General features: G+C 32.2%; 2 protein-coding genes and 1 pseudogene across 2 annotated transcripts; 2 read left to right on the forward strand and 1 right to left on the reverse strand.

The window, feature by feature from the left end:
* The first annotated feature begins 2,056 nt into the window (after nucleotides 1-2,056).
* On the forward strand, nucleotides 2,057-2,939 carry LOC105763939 (auxin-responsive protein SAUR32). Its single transcript, XM_012582347.2, has one exon. It carries the CDS (start codon nucleotides 2,246-2,248, stop codon nucleotides 2,612-2,614), a length of 369 nt encoding a protein of 122 aa, XP_012437801.1. The 5' UTR covers nucleotides 2,057-2,245; the 3' UTR covers nucleotides 2,615-2,939.
* An 11,654-nt stretch (nucleotides 2,940-14,593) lies between these two features.
* On the reverse strand, nucleotides 14,594-17,366 carry LOC105763941 (uncharacterized). Its single transcript, XM_012582348.2, has 8 exons — nucleotides 17,211-17,366; nucleotides 16,375-16,695; nucleotides 16,136-16,228; nucleotides 15,848-15,992; nucleotides 15,645-15,755; nucleotides 15,476-15,558; nucleotides 15,339-15,396; nucleotides 14,594-14,983 (listed from the first exon to the last, which is right to left on the reverse strand). The coding sequence occupies exons 2-8, from the start codon at nucleotides 16,669-16,671 to the stop codon at nucleotides 14,904-14,906; spliced, it is 867 nt and encodes a 288-aa protein (XP_012437802.1). The 5' UTR covers nucleotides 16,672-16,695; nucleotides 17,211-17,366; the 3' UTR covers nucleotides 14,594-14,903.
* A 252-nt stretch (nucleotides 17,367-17,618) lies between these two features.
* LOC105763940 (nucleolar GTP-binding protein 1-like) lies at nucleotides 17,619-20,401 on the forward strand (annotated as a pseudogene).
* Nucleotides 20,402-20,780: the final 379 nt, after the last annotated feature.

A 20,780-nucleotide genomic window follows, 5' to 3' on the forward strand; every position in this document is an offset into this window, starting at 1 on the left:
AAATATAACCTTTTGTTTGGAGTTGAATTGCAAATGTTATCTGTATTAAAATTTAGGAGTAAATTGAGGACTGATTTGAATCCATCCTTATAATAATGCTTTTACCTTTCTATCAAGTGATGCCATTTAGCATAGCATTTTATATACGGAGAATAATATGCTATTGTACTTCGACATAAATAATATTTCATTCTTTTATATACTAATTATTATTTTAAGAAATTATTTTATGTACCCTTTCCATCATATTATTTATGGTCACTTTTAATTATTTAATGATATTTTAATAATTTTTTATTGAAACTAATTTTTGGATATATCACTTTTGTGAAACTAATTTTTTTATCAATATATCAAATAATAATTAAATATTTTTTGGATAAACTATAAAAATAGTCACTTTTGTTTGCCTCAAATTACATTTTAGTCACTTACGTTATTGTTTTATCACGAAGTGACCACTCTACTATTAAACTCTATTATCTCCCTAACGACAGACCTACGTGGCAGTCTAAATGGGTTTTAAATGCCAACTTGGATGTCTAGTTGTTGGGATGAAAATAGGTTTTAAATTAAATAAAGTTAATTTGGACTGCTACGTAGGACATCCAAGTTGGTATTTAAAGCTCATTTGGACTGCCACGTAGGATCACCGTTAGGGAGGTAACGAAGCTTAATGGTAAAGTGACCACTTCGTAGCAAAACGATAACGTAAGCGACTAAAATATAACATTTTAAACATAAGTGACTAAAATATAACATGAGGCAAACAAAAGTGACTGTTTTTATAGTTTACCCATATTATTTTACCAAACAAAAATTATATATGTAAAAGAGAGAAACCATTTAACACGTAGTAGCAGGAATACGGTTCCACAGTATTTTTAAAATAGAAAATTTAGAAAAGATTAGATGACATGTGCAATATTGATAGAATGATAAAATAAATAAATATTGAATATTTAAAAATAATCAAGCTGTTTTTTAAAGGTAAACAATTAAATAGTCACTTTTGTTTAGCTCAAGTTACATTTTAGTCGCTTATATTTGAAATGTTAGTTTTAGTCACTTACGTTAACGTGTCGTAACATTTTAGTTACTAAGCCACCTAAAATTTTTGTTTGAAATGATGATTTGACGTTATACCATTACATTTTAGTTTATCGTTATACCGTTGACAACAATTAATGGCCTAGTAACTAAAACGTTATAACACGTTAATGTAAGTAATTAAAACGTAACATTTCAAACATAAGTGACTAAAATGTAACTTGAGATAAACAAAAAAAATGACTATTTTGATAATTTACCCTTTTATTAATCATATAAAGATGAGGAAAATTAAAGTAATTATTTCATTGGTTTATATGTTAGTAATTTTTAAAAAATATTTGTATTTAATGATCACAAAGCTGACGTGACCTTACCACCATTTTCATGTCTGTTTGGACACAGCTTTCCCTTCCCTGACTTCTATTTTAATTACTTTCTAGATCCTATTTTTTAATTTTAAAAATACTAGAAATAACTGAGTATTAAATTATATTATTATTAGAACTGTAAAACGACATCTATGTTGTCGTCTGTCGGCAATCTCTTTCTTTATTTAAAAAATATGCCACATTCGCTTCCACCTCCATCCACGCGTCTTACCCCTTCGATTCGTTATTAATTACACATTACGCCATTCCTACCCCAATATTTATATTCTTTTTATATTAAACTCTAAATTATTTTTAAATTTGAATCAGGTGATATTGGTTTGATTTTTTTTAAACCATTCAACATAATTCGGTTATTGATTTTTTAGTTTGAATTTTTAAATTTATTTTGATAAAATTAAGTCTTTTTTTTATAATTTTTAATATATTTGTAATTATTTAGAACAGAAAAAAACGTAATTAATCTTCCTCTTCTTGTCATCATAAGATTCCCTTTAAAATCAAACGTATGGGAACAAACTTTCTCCAAAAAAAACAAAGAAAAAACCCTAGTCCTTTCCGTAGCATATAACCCCACTCCCCTTCTTCATAAGCCTATAGTGTATAAATAAAGGTAATAAATTTAGATGTTTGGTATGGATTATCAACCATGACTAAACTCCTTCTTTACTCATCACTCCCTATTTTCATACAATCCTTAGCAAAGAACCCTTGGCCTTTCCCTTGTTCTTCCTTATAATACAACCCTTTTCTTTTATAAGCTCTTAGGGTTTTCATTTTTGATCATCACCTTTGTTGAAGAAATGGGTAATGGTGAGAAAAATTCAAGGAACTTTCATTTACACATACCCCATCTTCATCATCATCATCATCATCATCAAGGGAAGAAGCAAGCAAAGGGTGTGCCAAAAGGGTGTTTGGCTATCAAAGTAGGACCAAAAGAAGAAGAACAACAAAGGTTTGTGGTGCCGGTTTTGTATTTTAATCATCCTTTGTTCATGCAATTGTTGAAAGAAGCTGAGGAAGAGTATGGGTTTGAGCAGAAGGGTATGATTACCATCCCTTGTCATGTAGAAGAGTTTAGGAATGTTCGTGGGCTGATTGATGGTGAAAAGTCACTTCATCATCATCATCATCACCATCACCATCATGTTGGCTGTTTTAGGGTTTGATGAAAAGAAGAAGAAGAAGTTGTTATTAACACCTCAAATGAAAGAAAGAAAAAGGGGTTTTTATGGTTTTGCAAGTGCCAAACAATACTAGGCCAACTTAACCGTAAATGAAATAGGTTTGATTGTTAATTATTAGTGTATTAGTTTTGTAAATTTATGAATGTTTTCTTTTAATTTGAGAGAGATAAAATTGTAAATTGATGACTTGATTAATACGAATATTTTATCCCATATATATTTGGTTGGTGGATATATGGGGATGGTTATAAAAAAGGTTGATCATAATGGAAAAAGGAGGAGCAAATGCCCATTTTTTTGTTCTTTCTATCCATTTATATATATTTTTCAATGCTAAAGATGAAAACAAAGTGAAGACAAGGTCCATTGGTAGGGACATGATTGCTTTAAGTTTTTTAAATGTGGAAATCAGTCTAAGCCATCATGGCTTTAAAGTATACCAAAAATATTCTTTTAACAATTTAGTCCTAGATGGTGGCTTTAAAAGTTTTTTATAAAGCTATTTTGGATGAAAATTTCAATATTCATAGTTGCCGATAGGAATTGAAAGCAAGTCAAAATTACAGTATGGACCATATTCACGAAATCCGGAGTCACTGGTAATTAATTCCTTAAAATAAGCGCAACACTTAAAGCTTCGGTGATTCGAATCATAAATATTTTGATATCCATAAATAAAATTTTGGATTCCAATAAAAATTTTATGCTACTTTAGGTCATCAATTTTGTAATAAATTCCATAAACTATTTTAAGAATGGTTGATGTGTTTGTCGAAATTAATTTTTTGAAAATAAAAATTTAGTTGTCGACTTTAAAAAATAAAAATTGGAGTCGCCATCTATCCTTGATGGAGGTGTGATCGGCTCACCTTAAAAACGGTTTTGGTCTACGAAACTTGAGAAAACGGGTTCGGGAGCCAGTTACGTACGAGGAAGGGGTTAGCACCCTCGTAACGCCCAAAATCGGTACCGAATTGATCGTTTAATGTCTTGGTGTTGAAAATTTGAAAAGATTTTAAAAGGAAACTTTTTTATCCTGAATGAATTTAAAAAATAAGACGTTCTTATTTCAAATAATTTAAACGTCACACCCACTAAGTTAGGCGCAATATTTTTAATCTTCAAAATTAAGTTTGTCTTTTGATTTTTAAAACTCGTGCATTTAAACCTAAGAAGGGTATTTGGTTATTTAGGTAAAATGAAGAAAATCGAAACCCAGTAAGTTAGGGCACAATTTCTCAAAATTCCAAATACCGAACATTGCCTTTATTTATTTACCTTTTTTAAAAATTCTTATTTCGAGATGACAAAATGTCATGTCCAGTAAGTTAGGACCCAACATGTTCGAATTCCCGAGAATAAGCTTTTATTTGGTTATTTAGGTAAAATGAAGAGAATCGAAACCCAGTAAGTTAGGGCACAATTTCTCAAAATTCCAAATACCGAACATTGCCTTTATTTATTTACCTTTTTTAAAAATTCTTATTTCGAGATGACAAAATGTCATGTCCAGTGAGTTAGGACCCAACATTTTTGAATTCCCGAGAATAAGCTTTTATTTGAATCCGTGTGATTTTATTGCAAAATAAATACTTGGCTCTCTAAATTCATCGAAAAAATAATCGAAATCCAGTAAGTTAGGACACGATCTTTCTCGAGAATCATGAATGTCAAATATCTTGAAAACTTACAAAATAAGATAATTTTAATGCTTTAATAAAAACCAACATTGTTTCCTTTAAAAGTGTGATAAAATGTTTAATGTACAACATGAAATCAATACTTTAATTTAAATTATACATGTATATGTACTATAAAATGTCAATGCATATATATACACACGTATACAAAAATTATAACAATAAAATAAAAATAAAAATATATAAAACATATACATGTATTTACAAAATAAAATAAAAATTGTATAAGTATAATATATTAGTAACTTATGAAAATATGAAAATATATATATATATATATATATAAATGCAAAAATATATTTAAAATAATTTTGAATAGTGTATAAAATATATATTATAAAAATATATATATGGATTATATGGTATGGAAAATGTATAAACATTATAAAATATAAATGTATATACGTGTATATGTATATATAAAGACTAAGAAAATAAAATAATAGTAAAATATATAAAATATGTATATGTATTTATTTAAAAAACATTTAAAATATATACATATATATTATAAGATACATATGCGTGTAAATACGTATAGGCATAATAATAAAATAATATAATAGTAATTAATATAACAGAATTAATAATATAAAAAAATGAAAAAAAAATAAAACAACAAATTAGGGATTAAATTGAAAATAAACGAAAATTCAGAGGCAGATTTGAAATAAATAAAATGCAAATGGGCCAAATAGAACACGCGCTTAACAGTGGAGGACCAAAAGGGAAATTAATCCCTCCTTCCAAAACGCTGCGCAGCAACCCGGATTAAATTGAAACAGTAATAGAATATGCAGTAAAATTTAAAAGAAATAAAAAAATTAATTTAGACACATTATAAAACAAGGGGACTAATCGCGCAAATAAACTAGTGCAGTAAAAAACGCAGGTCTGGTCGGGTTCTGGGTCGGGTCACATGGGATATTAGGTTACACTAATACGGTGCCGTTTTTCAAACCAAATAAATCTCATTCAAACCCTAATCAAAACCCTATTCCCCTTTTCAGCAACAATAGCCGCAAGGACTGCTTTCTCCCCCTCTCTGCTCCTCACTGAAACCTCCTCCCTTTTCAATTCCGATTCGAACGAAACGCAGCAAGGGCATCAATGGCGCGCCACTACTAGTAAGAACCTCTCCTCTTCCACTTCGTTTATTTATTTTAAGAAACAAGTAAAAGAAAACAAAAAAACAGTAAAAGGAAAAAAAAACAGAACCAAATCAATCACCTTCCAAAATGTTTTTTTTTTCTTTTCTTTCGTATTTCTTCAATATTTCAATACAATATTTTCTCCCCCTTTTACAGATTTCTATTTGGCTTTAATAGCCGAAATAAGGGAGCCAAAACTCCCAAAAACTGTTCTTTTTTTTTTTTACATTTTTCCTTGTATTTTTCTACTATTGTTCGTGGTCGTGGTTTGTTGTTTGCTGCAGGAAGAACGCGCTGGAGCGCGGGACAACGTGTACGACATGCAAGGGCGACGTGGGGCGGAAGCGGTTGCTGTGGCCTCAAGGCTAGGAAGAAGGCTGCTTCTGAAGACTCTAGGGTTTCCAAATTTTTCAGTTTTGGGCTGATTTGGATTGTAGGGTAATCGGGCTGGTGAAATCGGGCCACATCCATGTAAAAATAGACTATTTAATTTTTTATTTGGGCTTCATTTTTGGTCTGTAATATGGACATTATTTGAATTTGTTTTGTTTTCTGTTTTTGCGGGCCTGGGCCAAAAATTTTGGTATTACAGCTGCCCCTCTTTGCTCGTTATCGTGTAACGAGAACAGAGAAAAGACTAAAAAACCCAATTGTGCCCGGTCACGCTAGCCCTTAGCGCTCTTCTTCTTTAAGTAGCCTCATTCCATCCCACTGCATCCTCAGAGGTGTAGGAACTAGTGCTTCGATCCACTCCGCTGCAACGTCAGAGAGATAGGAGTTGTATCTTGTAGCTTCTCAAAAGAATAAAATTTGCTATATTTAGTCTACTCCACTGCAACTTTAGGGAGATAAGACTAAATGCGATCTGCTCTCTGCAACCTCAGAAAGATAAGATCTGTATGTTTTAATCCACTCCACTACAACCTCAGGGAGATAGGATTTAGGTCTTCAGTTTGCTCCACTGCAACTTCAGGGAGATAAAACTTGATGTGATCTGCTCTCTGTAACCTCAGAAAAATAAGATCTGGATGTTAATCCGCTCTACTGCAACTTCAGAGAAATAGGATTATTTACTTCAATTTGTTTAACTGCAATGTCAGGGAAACAAGATTCGCCGTCACGACTTCAATCTATTCCATTACACCGCCAGGGAAGTAAGATCCACCGTTGTGGCTTCAATCTTTTTAATTGCAATGTCGGGGAAACCAAATCTACCGTCGTAGCTTCAATCTGTTCCACTGCACCGCCAGGGAAGTAAGATCTGTCGTTGTGGCTTCAATCTTTTTAATTGCAATGTCGGGGAAATTAGATTCGCCGTCGTAGCTTCAATTTGTTCCACTGCACCGCTAAGGAAGTAAGACTTGCCGTTGTGGCTTCAATCTTTTTAATTGCAATGTCTGGGAAACAAGATTCATTGTCATAGCTTCAATCTGTTCCACTGCACTACTAAGGAAGTAAGACTCGCCGTTGTGGCTTCAATCTATTTAACTACAATGTTTGGGAAACAAGATCCACCGTCGTAGCTTCAACCTGTTCCACTACATCGCCAGGGAAGCAAGATTCGCCGTAGTGGCTTCAATCTATTCCACTGTAATGCCAAAGAGACAGGATTCGCTGCCGACAGCTTTAATCCACTCCACTTCAGCTAATCCAAGTCTTAACGCCAGGGAGATAAGATTTGCCGTCATGGCTTCAATCTGCTCCGCTGCAACGCTAGGAAAGTAAGATTCGTCGTTGTGGCTTCAATCTATTCCACTGCAACGTCAAGGCAATAAGACTGGTGTCTTCAATCTGCTTCGCTGCCAGTACAAGAAGGCAATATCTGCCATTTTCAACCTACTCCACTGCTGCTCATGGAGACAAGGCTGATATCTTCGATCTACTTCGTTACCAATACAGGAAGACAATATCTGCTATTTTCAACCTACTCCACTGCTACTCAGGGAGATAAGGGTTTATGGTTTCACCAGTTTATTTTTTGGGGAACATAACCTGTATAATTCAATTCATGAACCTAATTATGCCTAGTGATTAGGATGTCATAAACAAAATGAATCAAATGCTCCTAACTAGACGTGTATGAATGACATTTGAATGAATGTAGAATATTATTTTTTCGAGAATGATCTTTCTTTATCGCTTAAGTCGTCATTATTCAAGGTTTATTAAGATTTTATCACTGATATACTACAACGCCTTCTTGCTTGGCTGGCATCTCCGAAGAAACACTTAATCAAATAGCCCCCACTGTAAACTTCAAAGTTCAATCTACTGGGATGCAAAATTTGTACCATCTTTCTCCCGCTGTAACCCAAGGGTAGAAAAATCTGGCATTTTCTCAATCCTCTCCTATCACAGTTCAAGGATACAGAATGTGAAGCTCTTTGGTCCTTTACACCATTCCCAGGGTGTCATACCAAATGCCCATGCACAAATAAAGGCTTTCTTCTCCAAGGAAACCTCTTCCTATTGCTTGGTGATCATTGTTTGCTTGTTCATTGAAGCCTTATCACCGACACAACATCTTGTCATTTTGTTCAATAAATGCTTTGACAACAAAATCTGAAGGGATAGTCTTAATTTAAACTTTTCCTTCCTAGATATTTTAACCTTTAAACTTGGTGCGTTCTAAATAATAGTCCTATTTCAGGTTCCCGTATTATTTAAAAACCTCTAGAGTAATATGCAAAACTTCCCTTGTGAAAGTTTTATTAGTCCATTAATCGTTATTCTAATGCAACATGCTTGCAAAAAGAACCAAACGATGGATAAAATTATACATGAAATGTACTATAAAATGTTTCCTTTAAAAGTATGATTAAATGTTTAATGTACAACATGAAATCAATACTTTAATTTAAATTATACATGTATATGTACTATAAAATGTCAATGCATATATATACACATGTATACAAAATTATAAAAATAAAATAAAAATAAAAATATATAAAAGCAGATACATGTATTTACAAAAAAATAAAAATTGTATAAGTATAATATATTAGTAACTTATGAAAATATGAAAATATATGTATATATAAAAAATGTGAAAAATATATTTAAAATAATTTTGAATAGTGTATAAATATATATATATGGATTATATGGTATGGAAAATGTATAAACATTATAAAATATAAATGTATATACGTGTATATGTATATATAAAGACTAAGAAAATAAAATAATAGTAAAATATATAAAATATGTATGTGTATTTATTTTAAAAAACATTTAAAATATATACATATATATTATAAGATACATATGGGTGTACATATGTATAGGCATAATAATAGTAATAAAATAATATAATAATAATTAATATAATGTAATTAATAATATAAAAAACTGAAAAAAACTAAAACAACAGATTAGGGATTAAATTAAAAATAAACAAAAATTCAGAGGCAGATTTGAAATAATAAAATGCAAATGTGCCAAATAGAACACGCGCTTAACAGTGGAGGACCTAAAGGGAAATTAATCCCTCCCTCCAAAACGCTGCGCAACAACCTGGATTAAATTGAAACAGTAATAGAATATGCAGCAAAATTTAAAAGAAATAAAAAAATTAATTTAGACACATTATAAAACAAAAGGACTAATCGCTCAAATAAACCAGTGCAGTAAAAAACGCAGGTCTGGTCGGGTTCTGGGTCGGGTCACATGGGATATTGGGTTACACTAATACGGTGCCGTTTTTCAAACCAAATAAATACCATTCAAACCCTAATCAAAACCCTATTCCCCTTTTCAGCAACGGCAACCGCAAGGACTGCTTTCTCCCCTTCTCTGCTCCTCACCGAAACCTCCTCCCTTTTCAACTCCGATTCGGACGAAACGCAGCAAGTGCATCGACGACGCGCCACTACTAGTAAGAACCTGTCCTCTTCCACTTCGTTTATTTATTTTAAGAAACAAGTAAAAGAAAACAAAAAAAAACAGTAAAAGGAAAAAAAACAGAACCAAATAAAAAAATAGCAAGGGCTACGTGGGGCGGAAGTGGTTGCTGCGGCGCCAAGGCTAGGAAGAAGGTTGCTGCTGAAGACTCTAGGGTTTCCAAATTTTTCAGTTTTGGGCTGATTTGGATTGTAGGGTAATCGGGCTGGTGTAATCGGGCTACATCCATGTAAAAATGGGCTATTTACTGTTTTATTTGGGTTTATTTTTGGTCTGTAATATGGATATTATTTGAATTTGTTCTGTTTTCTGCTTATACGGGCCCGGGCCCAAAATTGGGTATTATAGTGTTGATTGAGCTATAGCCCGTTCGACATTAATATTGTTGTTAATGTAAGAAAATGTAAATTTGAGTGTTCTAAAGTGTATTATACTTTAGAAAAAGTTATAAATAATTCTAAATTTAATATGAAAGAGCAAAAATTATAACAAACAAAAAAATAGTTGTGGGTGTTAGTGAATGAATAAAGGTAGGTGATGGGAATTGAAAGAGGTGTCGAGAGAATGAAAGTCAGTAAATGGACGGTGGATTCAATTAATACCCCTCCCCCTGTTTTTGGGGTTTAGTTATATGTAACTCCTTTCATTCATCCCAAGGGTTCTTTTTAGGCTTTATATATATTTTTATACTTTAATTTTGTTTTAGTGTTTGGAGTAAAATATATCATATGTTTATGTATTTTTAAAATTTTGGTAATGAGTTCTTATATTTTTATCTTCAGAAATTTAATTTTTATTTTAAAATTTAAGTCTGATAATTCTTTTTTTCTAAAACAATTAGGTTCATCGCAATGTCATATGTGAGGTTTTTTTAAAAAGAAATTTAAAATGTTACACCAATAAATTTAATAAAAATTAACGGTATTAACAATTGGACCTAAATTTTAAAATGTGAAAAGAAAGGGACCAAAGTTTTAAAAATAAAAATACATGGACTAAATTTCAATATTTTAAAGAGTACAACATTTAGCACATGAATTGTAAATTTCAAAATTAAAGGTGTAAAGGAACTAAGATAAATTGAAAAATATTAACTAAATTTACATAGGTAATATAAGACTAATAACATAATTTAATTAATATCATTTCAGTCAAGACTAAAATATTAAAATTTAACAAATATAGAAATTAAAATTTACCAACTTGAAAAATATTAAAATTAAAACTATAATAGATATTAAAATTTTACTTTTTCTATGTTTTCTGTAGGGCACACACATCTGCATGCCCTCAAAACCAGACATTATAGGGAATTTACAAAGGACATTTGGGCCTTCGAGGTGGTGGAATTTGACTTCCAAATTGTGGTTTATATTTTAAATTGATTATTAAATTTTAAAATATTTCAATTAAGTCCTAAAATATTAGTATTGTATCGATCAACTCTTTCTATCAACATAACCATTAGCTTAGACATTAATTGTAAACACATTTATATTTATTGTGTGGGCATCATAAATTTGACGTGTTAAAAAATAGTCTTCCTTAATTTTATTGACACTATCTATTTAACAAGTTAGATCTATTTTGCGTATGCTCAATATTATATTCGAACTGAAATATAATGCCTAGAGTGACATTCAAGTTGAAAAAAGACTTGGTTGATAAAATCGTAATATTTTAAAAACTCAATTAGAATGTTTTGAAATTTAGAGGTTAATTTAAAATCTAACAAGAGTTTGATGGCATTTTATGGAGTTAACCCTTACTTTAATTTTTTTTAAAATTATTGCCAATTCAAACTCAGTCCTCATTAAATTAAATTTTATGGAGTTAACAAAGAGCTGTTATTATTTCAAATTGTTTTAATTAATAGAGGCTTGTGGAGGATTAAATTAAAAAAAAAAGAAGAAGAAGAAGAAGGAGAGAGGCATTATTCTAGCTATATAGCTGACCAAATGTTATATATCAAACTAAGTCCTCATTAAATTAAAAATTATTTTCTAACAACTTACAAAGTTTATTATGAAGATGATGTGATTTATGAACTCATTCAAAGTCTATGGGATTAAATTTAAGATTAATAACCTATTCATGATGCTATAGAGGTATCCAATTGGGACATTAAGATTGGTTCCATGCATAAACTAACATAGTTTTTTAATTGCAAGTTTCAACATCAATTGGGCATTTGTTTTCTGTGATTAGAACCAAGAATTTTGTATGAAACATGCCAATGGGTCAAACAATAAATCAACTTTCTTGGTTGAGTATAAAACTTTGCTTCAACGTTTCATTTTCTCTTCTTTGATTTCACACCTTGATTATGAAATGATAAATGTGACTCATATGTTAATTTTGATTTTGTGTAATTTTATATATGAAATTTTGATTTGATCCGATTCTCACGAATTATTAACACAATTATCAATAGAACATCATTTTATATTTACATATTGCATACACATATAATTACATTTGTCAAATATAAAAATAAAACGATGTATTTATTTATTTAAATGTATATGATTGAATTAAAAGTAAAGTTTCATGGATACATTTGAACCATAACTAAAGTTTAATGTGTATAATTATACCAAATCTAAGTTCATGTATCAAATTACACATTGAATCAAAGTTCATGTATAATTTTGAGATTTATCCTTACTAAAAAGGGATAATTATTTGATACACCGCCAATGGTATTTTTAGACTCTATAAACGGGTTGAGCGTGCAATAAGTGACATTTAAATATTTATTTATTTTATTATATCTATAAAACACTTGTCACACCCTAAATTCGCTTATGAAGTTTTAAAAAACTCTACAGCAGTGTACGAGATAATTTTTCATTAAAAATATATTAAAAATAATATAATTGTGCACTCAGATAATTGGCTTGGTGACCAAGGGTCATTTACTTATAGGGCTTATCTGGGTTCGAGCCTTCAAAAGAGTAAGTGCTATTTGGACAGCTTCCTTTAAACGTAGTGTGATAAGTGATAATTTTTTTATCTTTTTTTTGAACAATTTGATTATAGGTTTTGATCATATCTGCTATTTTTGACACAATACTTAAAACTACTTATAACCCCTCCCCTACACAAAAATAGGAAGATAATGAGCTTTAGCACACTCAAACCCACGTCCTCCTGCTTTAACAATGCCCATATCAATTTTAACATAGTGTAAATATGTTTGTATCGTGTAAGTACTAATTAACTCTCTAATTTTACAGTTAAAAAGACATATAATTCAGTTCGTTTAGCTGTAAAGGTTTAAAATTTCATTAAATTGAGCACTGAATATTCCCTGTGGGCTGATTTGTCCCAAATTCTATTTTTTTTAATATTTTCTTTCCTTTTCTGTGTTTTATGGGCGGTGGGCAGCTATGATTAAATTGTTAATTAAGCCCTACTTCATCATTAAATATTTTGGAATTTTCTACACTAGAGTTGACCAAATTAAGAAATAATACTAATAATACGAAACAAATTAAGTTTTTTTTTAAAATTCATTTAATTAGAAAGAATGTTTTTCTTTTCATCAGGCCAATGCAAAAGAGGTTTAGGCTTGAAAGAAACACATGGAATGCTAGTCATTGGCTAGCAATAAGCGGTCACTCGGTTCTTGGCTATATTTGCGAGATGAAGTTGAAATTTTCAACCTTAAATTTGACTCTCACCATATATAAATTATAAATTATATGTAGGTTAATTGCTTAGTTGAGTTAATTTAAAGTGAGTTTATTAGTGTTTGTAATTACTAATTTAAATTTTATATATTCCTTTTATCCTTTGTTTACCTTTTAAATTTATTGCTTAATTAAGTAAATTTGATACTAAGAATTGGCTGTGAAAAATCGGATTTTTCTAAAAAGAATAAACTCTTTCAATACTATCCCATACATAAAACTCGAACTTAAGATTATAATTAAAGAGCATTGAATTCACTTTACGATTACTTGTCTTTGACAACGTTTAATATATAATATTAAAATATGTTATAAGTTTTATACTCTTCACAAATTTGGAATTCAATCTTTATAATTTTATTTTAAGGAATTTTGTTCATACGGTTAAATTTGTTGGTGTGACATTTCAAAATAAAAATATAACTAAAAAAGATGTTGAATTAAGTTGAATTTAACAAAACAATTTTAACAATATTAACGATTGAATTTGAGTTTTGAAATCTAAAAAGTAAAGGGTTTAAATTCTTAAAATAAAAATACAAAGACTAAATTCTAAATTTATAAAGAATAGAGAGATTTATATCATATCTTAACCAAATATGTAAATTCCCGAAGGTTTACTTTGTTAAGAAAGGAGAATTTTTTTTCTTTCTAAAAGCTGTTGGTATGCCAATTCCAGCTGTGAAATTGTTCACAAGACCACAATATTACTACACTATTCAAACCATGATCATCACATCCTCTTAAATCTTCTTTATTTAATATAGAAATTTTGTATTTTGCATCCAACTAAAACTGTTTGAGCATTCATCGGAGTTCTAGCCGAGTTGTGTTGGAGAATATAAAAATATGCAATGCTTTTACATTCCGAACCATAGTGACTTTGTTCAGGGCTGCTCCTTTTATTGGAAGTGATAAAATTGGACTTACAGCAGTGATGCCTACGGAGTTGGCATTAATGGCTGAGGTTGAGAATGATGAACTACCTGACTTGTCAGGTTTATCTCATCAGGTAAAACGGGGTTGTAAATTTGGGCCGAAAAGAACTAGTCAAGGTTTATACCCATAGCTCTGAGTTTCGAACAAAAATAGTTAGATGCGATAAATGCATGTTTTTCTCTCAAGACTAATACATACTTATACCAATTTAATTCAATTCTTAATGTTTTGACTGGTACAAAATGAACACTTGCAACCGATACAAGGTGAAATTTTCACCAATGCGGAAAAGAAACTAAATGTTAATGATACTTAAGATTTTAATACGGAAATGATGCATAGCAACCAATACAGGCGAAACCAAAGCAAAACTTACCTCACTGGTTTCAAATTCACCCTCAAAGCTATCTATACCAAAAAATACATCATGGGTAAAATTTATACCACTGTGTATCAAATATTAACCTATATTTGTATTATATTATACAAATACTAAAAACCTATATATATTGAAATTGTTATATTTATCAATAAAATATAAATATATAATTAAATTAAAAAAGCACAAGGTTGAGTAACATAACAATTTGAAACGAATTTGGTTTGGATTAGCTTACATGCTAAAATATTTTCAACATCGATACTAACACGTACCGTAATCCCGTCTTGGTCTATTGCTATCCCTATCAAATAACATCTTTTCTCTTGAAAATATTTTTCTAGCTGCTCACTTCCATATATTACCTAAACAAGAAAACTGCATATTCCGTTTTTTTAACATAAAATAAACGTACCACATTATAAATTAAAGTAATTCATCATTGATAATCTATCCCAAAATCGAAGCCATTGCAACAGAGAGAGACATATTATATGGGTGTTACAATATGCTCCACTTATCTGCCAAAGCTTCAGTAATCCTTGCAATGCACATTGCAGCACTTAGCGGATAACCGGAAACTACAATAAGAAATAAAACCATATAAGACAATGATTGTAGGTCTTGTCCCCTTAAGCATGCTAAAAAACAAATTTCATGCTTGTAAAATGTAAGTCTTAGATATTGTAATAAAGCTTGGATTTGGATAATCGTCAACTACAAGTATGGTTCCAGCAAGTGCATATTCTTGGAGAATCATACACCTATATCTATATCCAATATAAGTAAGCATTGGTAATTTAGCTTTCGTCTATCTTATTGCCTTAGCTTGCTCAATTCAATGGTTCTTATGGGATTTGAGGGTTACTAATCAATATCCTTGAAATTTTCGCAAAACAATCTAACAAACATACAGATAAGAAATGTGGAACTTACTCGCTATAAAATCATCTATATAATCTACCTCTATTTTCCCATGGGCCATTGCACCCACCTGAAAAAAATGCACAGAGATAGGATAAGGAAGCGATTATAAATAAAGAGAGAAGGATCCTATGTCGCACAAGACTTACCACAAAAACAAGATTCACATCATCACCAACAGCATCTACGTATTTCCTCATTTTAGCTAATTTGTCTGAGCTATATGAGAAACCTGATGTGCAAGAAAAAGAACTTGAGTTCCGGAAACAACGGATTTTTACAGACAACACGAGAAACAACAATCAAAGTCAAACCCACCTATTTTGCGAGAGTTGACAGGAAAGTAATTGGTTACGGGATTCTTTATCACTCGTAAAAGCTTTTCACGCTTGCCAACGGCAGTTATATTTAGTTTTTGTAGCAGTTGCACTGCATGATTGTTAAATAGGTCAATAAGAAACAGACTAGTAAGAGTTTCAAAATGCAGCAGAAGAGACATAATCTCAGCCATGATAACTTACACATAATACCAGAGAACCGCTTATATGTTCTCGGAATTCTAACATGAGGTTTAACTTCAAAAAGTACACCTTTCTCAGTTCTAACATACACAGCTTGCAATCTCCCAGCCTTATTGACCGGACTATCTAGAATCGACAGTAGAGCCTATAGGGAAATGACAGAAATAGCAGTTAGTTCATCATAGTTTTAACAAAAGAGGATCAAGAATGCAGTATCAATTAATTCATCATAGTTTTAACAAAAGAAATATAAGATAGCAATAAATAACAAAAAAGGAGGAAAATAACCTGATGTGTTATGTCAGGTCTGTAATCAGCAGGATTCTTGTTATTTTTCCGCAAGAAATTGGCATGATCATCTGAGTTCAAGAGTTGAAAACTCTGTAACAATTTACAACCAACAAGATAAATTACAGTTGAAAACCAAACTTCTTTAATGAAAATTATCAATTAAAAACTACAAAAACTCATACTCGTAAACGATAACAGAAGCAGTAAGCACATTACGAAGTCCAAGTTCCATATACCTTTCCAACTTTAGCAACTTCCAATGAAGCCTTCTCAAGAACAAAAATTACACCATTTTTGTTATTCTTTTTATCAGAGGGGGCAATTGGGATTCCCTCAAGTTCATCTGTTCCAGCTTCACCTCCTTCCTCTTCTTCTTTACCTTCGACTTCCTCTGTTGGCTTTTCAATAGCAGCTTGTTTTGCTGGTTCTCTCTCTTCTTCTTCTACTTGTTCTTCATGTTCTTGTTCTTCTTTATCATACTTCTCGCCTCTATTCTTCCGTTTCTTCCCTTTAATAGCATACGGTCGTACCATTTTATCGGCTTGAAATATTTTATCCTTTAAATAAGAAGCAACATAGTAAAAGATAACACTACATTAGATTAAGAAAATAACAAGCTTTTTTAGTGGAATTACTTCCATTGCTATTTTAAGAACCCAATGCCACGTTAGATTAGGACAACAATTGAATTTAAAAAACAAATAGCACAACTCCTATTCAAAGTTAGCTACTCGAAATTCGGTTCAAGCTCTCTGCTCGAGAAACAATCCATGCTTGATGAGTATCGTATACTAATTTTCCAATACTCAAACTCCAGTTTGAACTGGAAATTAAGCTTTTGCATATACAAGACAAAATTTATATCAATTAAATTTAATAAACAAAAGAAAAAACTCAAGAGGGTATAATGATCAGAGTTCACATAGTGGTGCGTAGCGGTGTGTTGGCCGCTTTTTCTTGCGGTGGCGGCGCCTTCCACCACCGCGAAAGACGTCAATAGCGGTGTGAAGAAATAAAACAAAGCAGAAAAGAATGGGAAAAAATCATAAAAGAGAAGTCACGAACAACTTACAGTGGGCGGCGGCGAAGAGGGCGTAAACCGATCGACGGACGGGGGAGGCGTTCAAGGACGGCGATGGGTTCTGTTTAAGCGACGGCTGTGAGAAAAAGAGTGAATAGGTAGAAGAAGAGAACCCTAGAAGGTTTCTGACTTTAGTTTTAATTTGTTCAAAATTTTATTTTGGTTAAATGTCTTATTAGTCCCTGTTGTTATACAGAAGTTGAGATTTAGCTCCTATATTTAAAAAGTTAAAACTCTATCTTATTTTTTTATTTAAAAATCCTAATCAAATTATCACCGCCATTGATTGTTTTCGTTAAAGTGTGCCAAAAAGAAACTTTAAGGATCAAAGTGAAAAAAGGTATACATTAGGGACTAAAGTGTACATTAAGCCATAAATTTAATATGATATAAACATACTCCCGTTCGTTTCACGGGCTTTAGTCGGCTATAAAAACTAAAACTCTAGTGTGCCTCCCTCTTACTCTTCTCTTTGGCTGAGCAGGAGCTTGTGAACTCCATTTCTGTTTGGTTTGAAGGAAAAAGAGGTACTAAACTGAAACCTGTGAGCGTTCTTCCTGTTTTCAGTTCTGATTACTGTATTTTATTGTTAATTTCTAAGCCTCTACTACAAGTTGTCTTATTTTATTGAATATCATATCTCAGTTGATTTGTATACCTATTAACCTGTATGGGTTTTTTTGAGGGCTTTTATATTATTTTTCTAGAAAATTGAATCTGTTTGTGACTTTTCTTTTAAATTTGCTTAGGGTTTTTTTTCTTGAATCTAAGGAAAATAATCTCATGAACATATCTGTGTTTGATTTATTTGGCGGAAAACTAGCTCTTAATCAGATGTCTATTAAGCAACGATTTCAAATTGTTGTTAAAGTCCTTTTCATTTAACCTAACTCGTCTTTGTTTTGCTGCAGGTCAATAGTAAAAATGGTTCAATATAATTTCAAGAAAATCACTGTTGTACCAAATGGGAAGGACTTCATAGACATTATTCTCTCACGTACCCAACGGCAAACTCCAACTGTTGTCCACAAAGGGTATGCGATTTCCCGTCTCCGCCAGTTCTATATGCGTAAAGTTAAATACACCCAGCAGAATTTTCATGAGAAGCTTTCGACAATAAGTGATGAGTTCCCTTGCCTTGATGATATCCAATCCATTTTATGGTGATCTTCTTCATGTTCTCTATAACAAGGATCACTACAAGCTTGCTCTTGGCCAGATAAATACTGCTAGGAATCTCATTAGCAAGATTGCTAAAGATTATGTCAAGCTATTAAAGTATGGTGACTTGCTATGTCGGTGCAAGTCGCTAAAGGTTGCTGCTCTTGGTCGTATGTGTACTGTCATAAAGAGGATTGGTCCTAGTCTAGCGTACCTTGAGCAGATTAGGCAACATATGGCAAGGTTGCCATCTATTGATCCTAATACTCGAACCATGTTGATTTGTGGGTACCCTAATGTTGGTAAGAGTTCATTTATGAACAAAATCACGAGGGCTGATGTGGATGTCCAACCTTATGCTTTCACTACCAAGTCACTCTTTGTGGGTCATACAGATTACAAGTACCTTAGATATCAAGTAATTGATACACCTGGAATTTTGGACAGGCCATTTGAAGATCGAAATATTATTGAGATGTGCAGCATTACAGCATTGGCTCACCTACGAGCTGCAGTGTTGTTCTTTTTGGATATATCTGGGTCATGTGGGTACAGCATTTCCCAGCAAGCAGCTCTTTTTCACAGCATTAAATCTCTCTTTATGAACAAACCCTTGATCATTGTTTGCAATAAGACTGATTTGCAGCCATTGGATGGCATATCTGAGGCAGACAGGAAATTGGTCATGGAGATGAAAGGTGAAGCCATGAAGACTGTGATTGGTCAAAGGAGGTGAGCCTACAAATGAAGAAGGGGTGCTATTGATTATGAGCACTGTGACTGAGGATGGAGTGATTGCTGTGAAGAATGCTGCTTGTGAAAGGTTACTGAATCAGAGGGTAGAGTTGAAGATGAAATCGAAAAAAATAAATGACTGCCTTAATAGGTTTTGTGTTGCATTACCAAAGCCACGTGATCAAAAGGAACGGCCAGCTTGCATACCCCAGGCAGTTTTGGAAACTAAAGCCAAGCAAGCAGCAGAGAAAGAAAAGAGGAAAACTGAAAAGGATTTGGAGGATGAGAATGGTGGTGCTGGTGTGTATTCTGCTAGTTTGAGGAAGAACTATATATTGTCAAATAATGAATGGAAAGAGGACATAATGCCTGAAATTCTTGATGGTCACAATGTGTACGATTTCATCGACCCTGATATCTTGTTAAGGCTTGAAGAGTTGGAGCATGAAGAGGGTCTTTGACAAGAAGAGGAGGAAGGTGATGACTTTGAGATGGATGGCCAAGAATTATCCCCGGAAGAGCAAGAAGCACTGGCTGAGATCAGGAAAAAGAAGAGCTTGCTTATTCAACAGCATAGGATGAAGAAAAGCACTGCAGAAAGTTGGCCTGTTGTACCAAAAAAGTTTGACATGGATAGGAAGTTCTTAACTGAGAGGATGGGCCGGCAGCTATCTTGTTTGGGGCTGGATCCCTCTCTTGCAATTAATCGTGCTCGTAACAAGTCAAGAGGCCGGAAAAGGGAGCGATCAGTTGATAGGAGAGTCGGTGATGATGGAGATGCTATGGATATAGATGACAACCAAGCAAGCAAAAAGTTCCGTCTAAGGTCTACATCTCGGTCAAGGTCACGATCACGACCTCCTAGTGAAGTTGTACCGGGAGAGGGCTTGAAGGATTCTGCTCAGAAGGTAAAGACTATTAAATTGGCCAAGAAATCTGTGTTAAAGAGGAACAAGAATGCTCGGCGTGGAGAGGCTGATAGAGTTATTCCCACATTGAAACCAAAGCATCTGTTCTCTGGAAAACGTTCCATTGGAAAAACTCAAAGGCAATAAGAATTGTAAGTTATTCTTAGTTCTGTTGCTCTTCATTGAATGATGCGCCATCAACCATGCATTCTCTGTGCTTAGTCTTTCTCAATCCGGAGACATAAACTTGTGTAACTCTATCCTGTGGTTATTTGTTATAATGATAGTTTGAATGTGGATGAATATGAGAGATATAATTAGGACTTGATGTATGAATTTGTTTTCTATTTGTTTACCAGCTAAAGATGGTTTGTTTGATTTTGTTTTGCGGGGTATCAGATTATGTTGGGTAGAGAAGATTTTATTTGGTCGTTTGTTTGTTTTTTGGTTGGATTGTGGCTATTTTATTTATGTTTCCAAATGATTAATCGAACCGAACTATAGTATTAACCGAATTAACCGAACTTTTTAATCTTTTAACGGTTAACCAAATTGAATTTTTTTATAAACATTAATCGAGTTGAAATATTTCGATTAATTTGATCTAAATTGTATTATTAATTATTAAGTTTGGTTAATTTAGTTAATTATATTCAGATAATAACTGAACTTTTAAAAATTTATTAACTAACTTTCGATCAAATTAGATTGGTTAATTGACCGGTTAATTGAATTAAATGGATTCGATCAGTTAATC

This window comes from Gossypium raimondii, chromosome 12 (genome assembly GCF_025698545.1).
Source record: "Gossypium raimondii isolate GPD5lz chromosome 12, ASM2569854v1, whole genome shotgun sequence".
Classification (NCBI taxonomy): domain Eukaryota; kingdom Viridiplantae; phylum Streptophyta; class Magnoliopsida; order Malvales; family Malvaceae; genus Gossypium; species Gossypium raimondii.

Bases quoted from the DNA above. Each gene is read 5' to 3' on its own strand.
- LOC105763939 (XM_012582347.2), top strand. From the start codon at position 2,246: ATGGGTAATGGTGAGAAAAATTCAAGGAACTTTCATTTACACATACCC.
- LOC105763941 (XM_012582348.2), bottom strand. From the start codon at position 16,671: ATGGTACGACCGTATGCTATTAAAGGGAAGAAACGGAAGAATAGAGGC. The intron at 15,756-15,847 runs GTAAGTTATCAT...ACAATCATGCAG, and splicing joins GCGGTTCTCTGGTATTATGT to TGCAACTGCTACAAAAACTA. The intron at 15,397-15,475 runs GTAAGTCTTGTG...CATTTTTTTCAG, and splicing joins ATGTGAATCTTGTTTTTGTG to GTGGGTGCAATGGCCCATGG.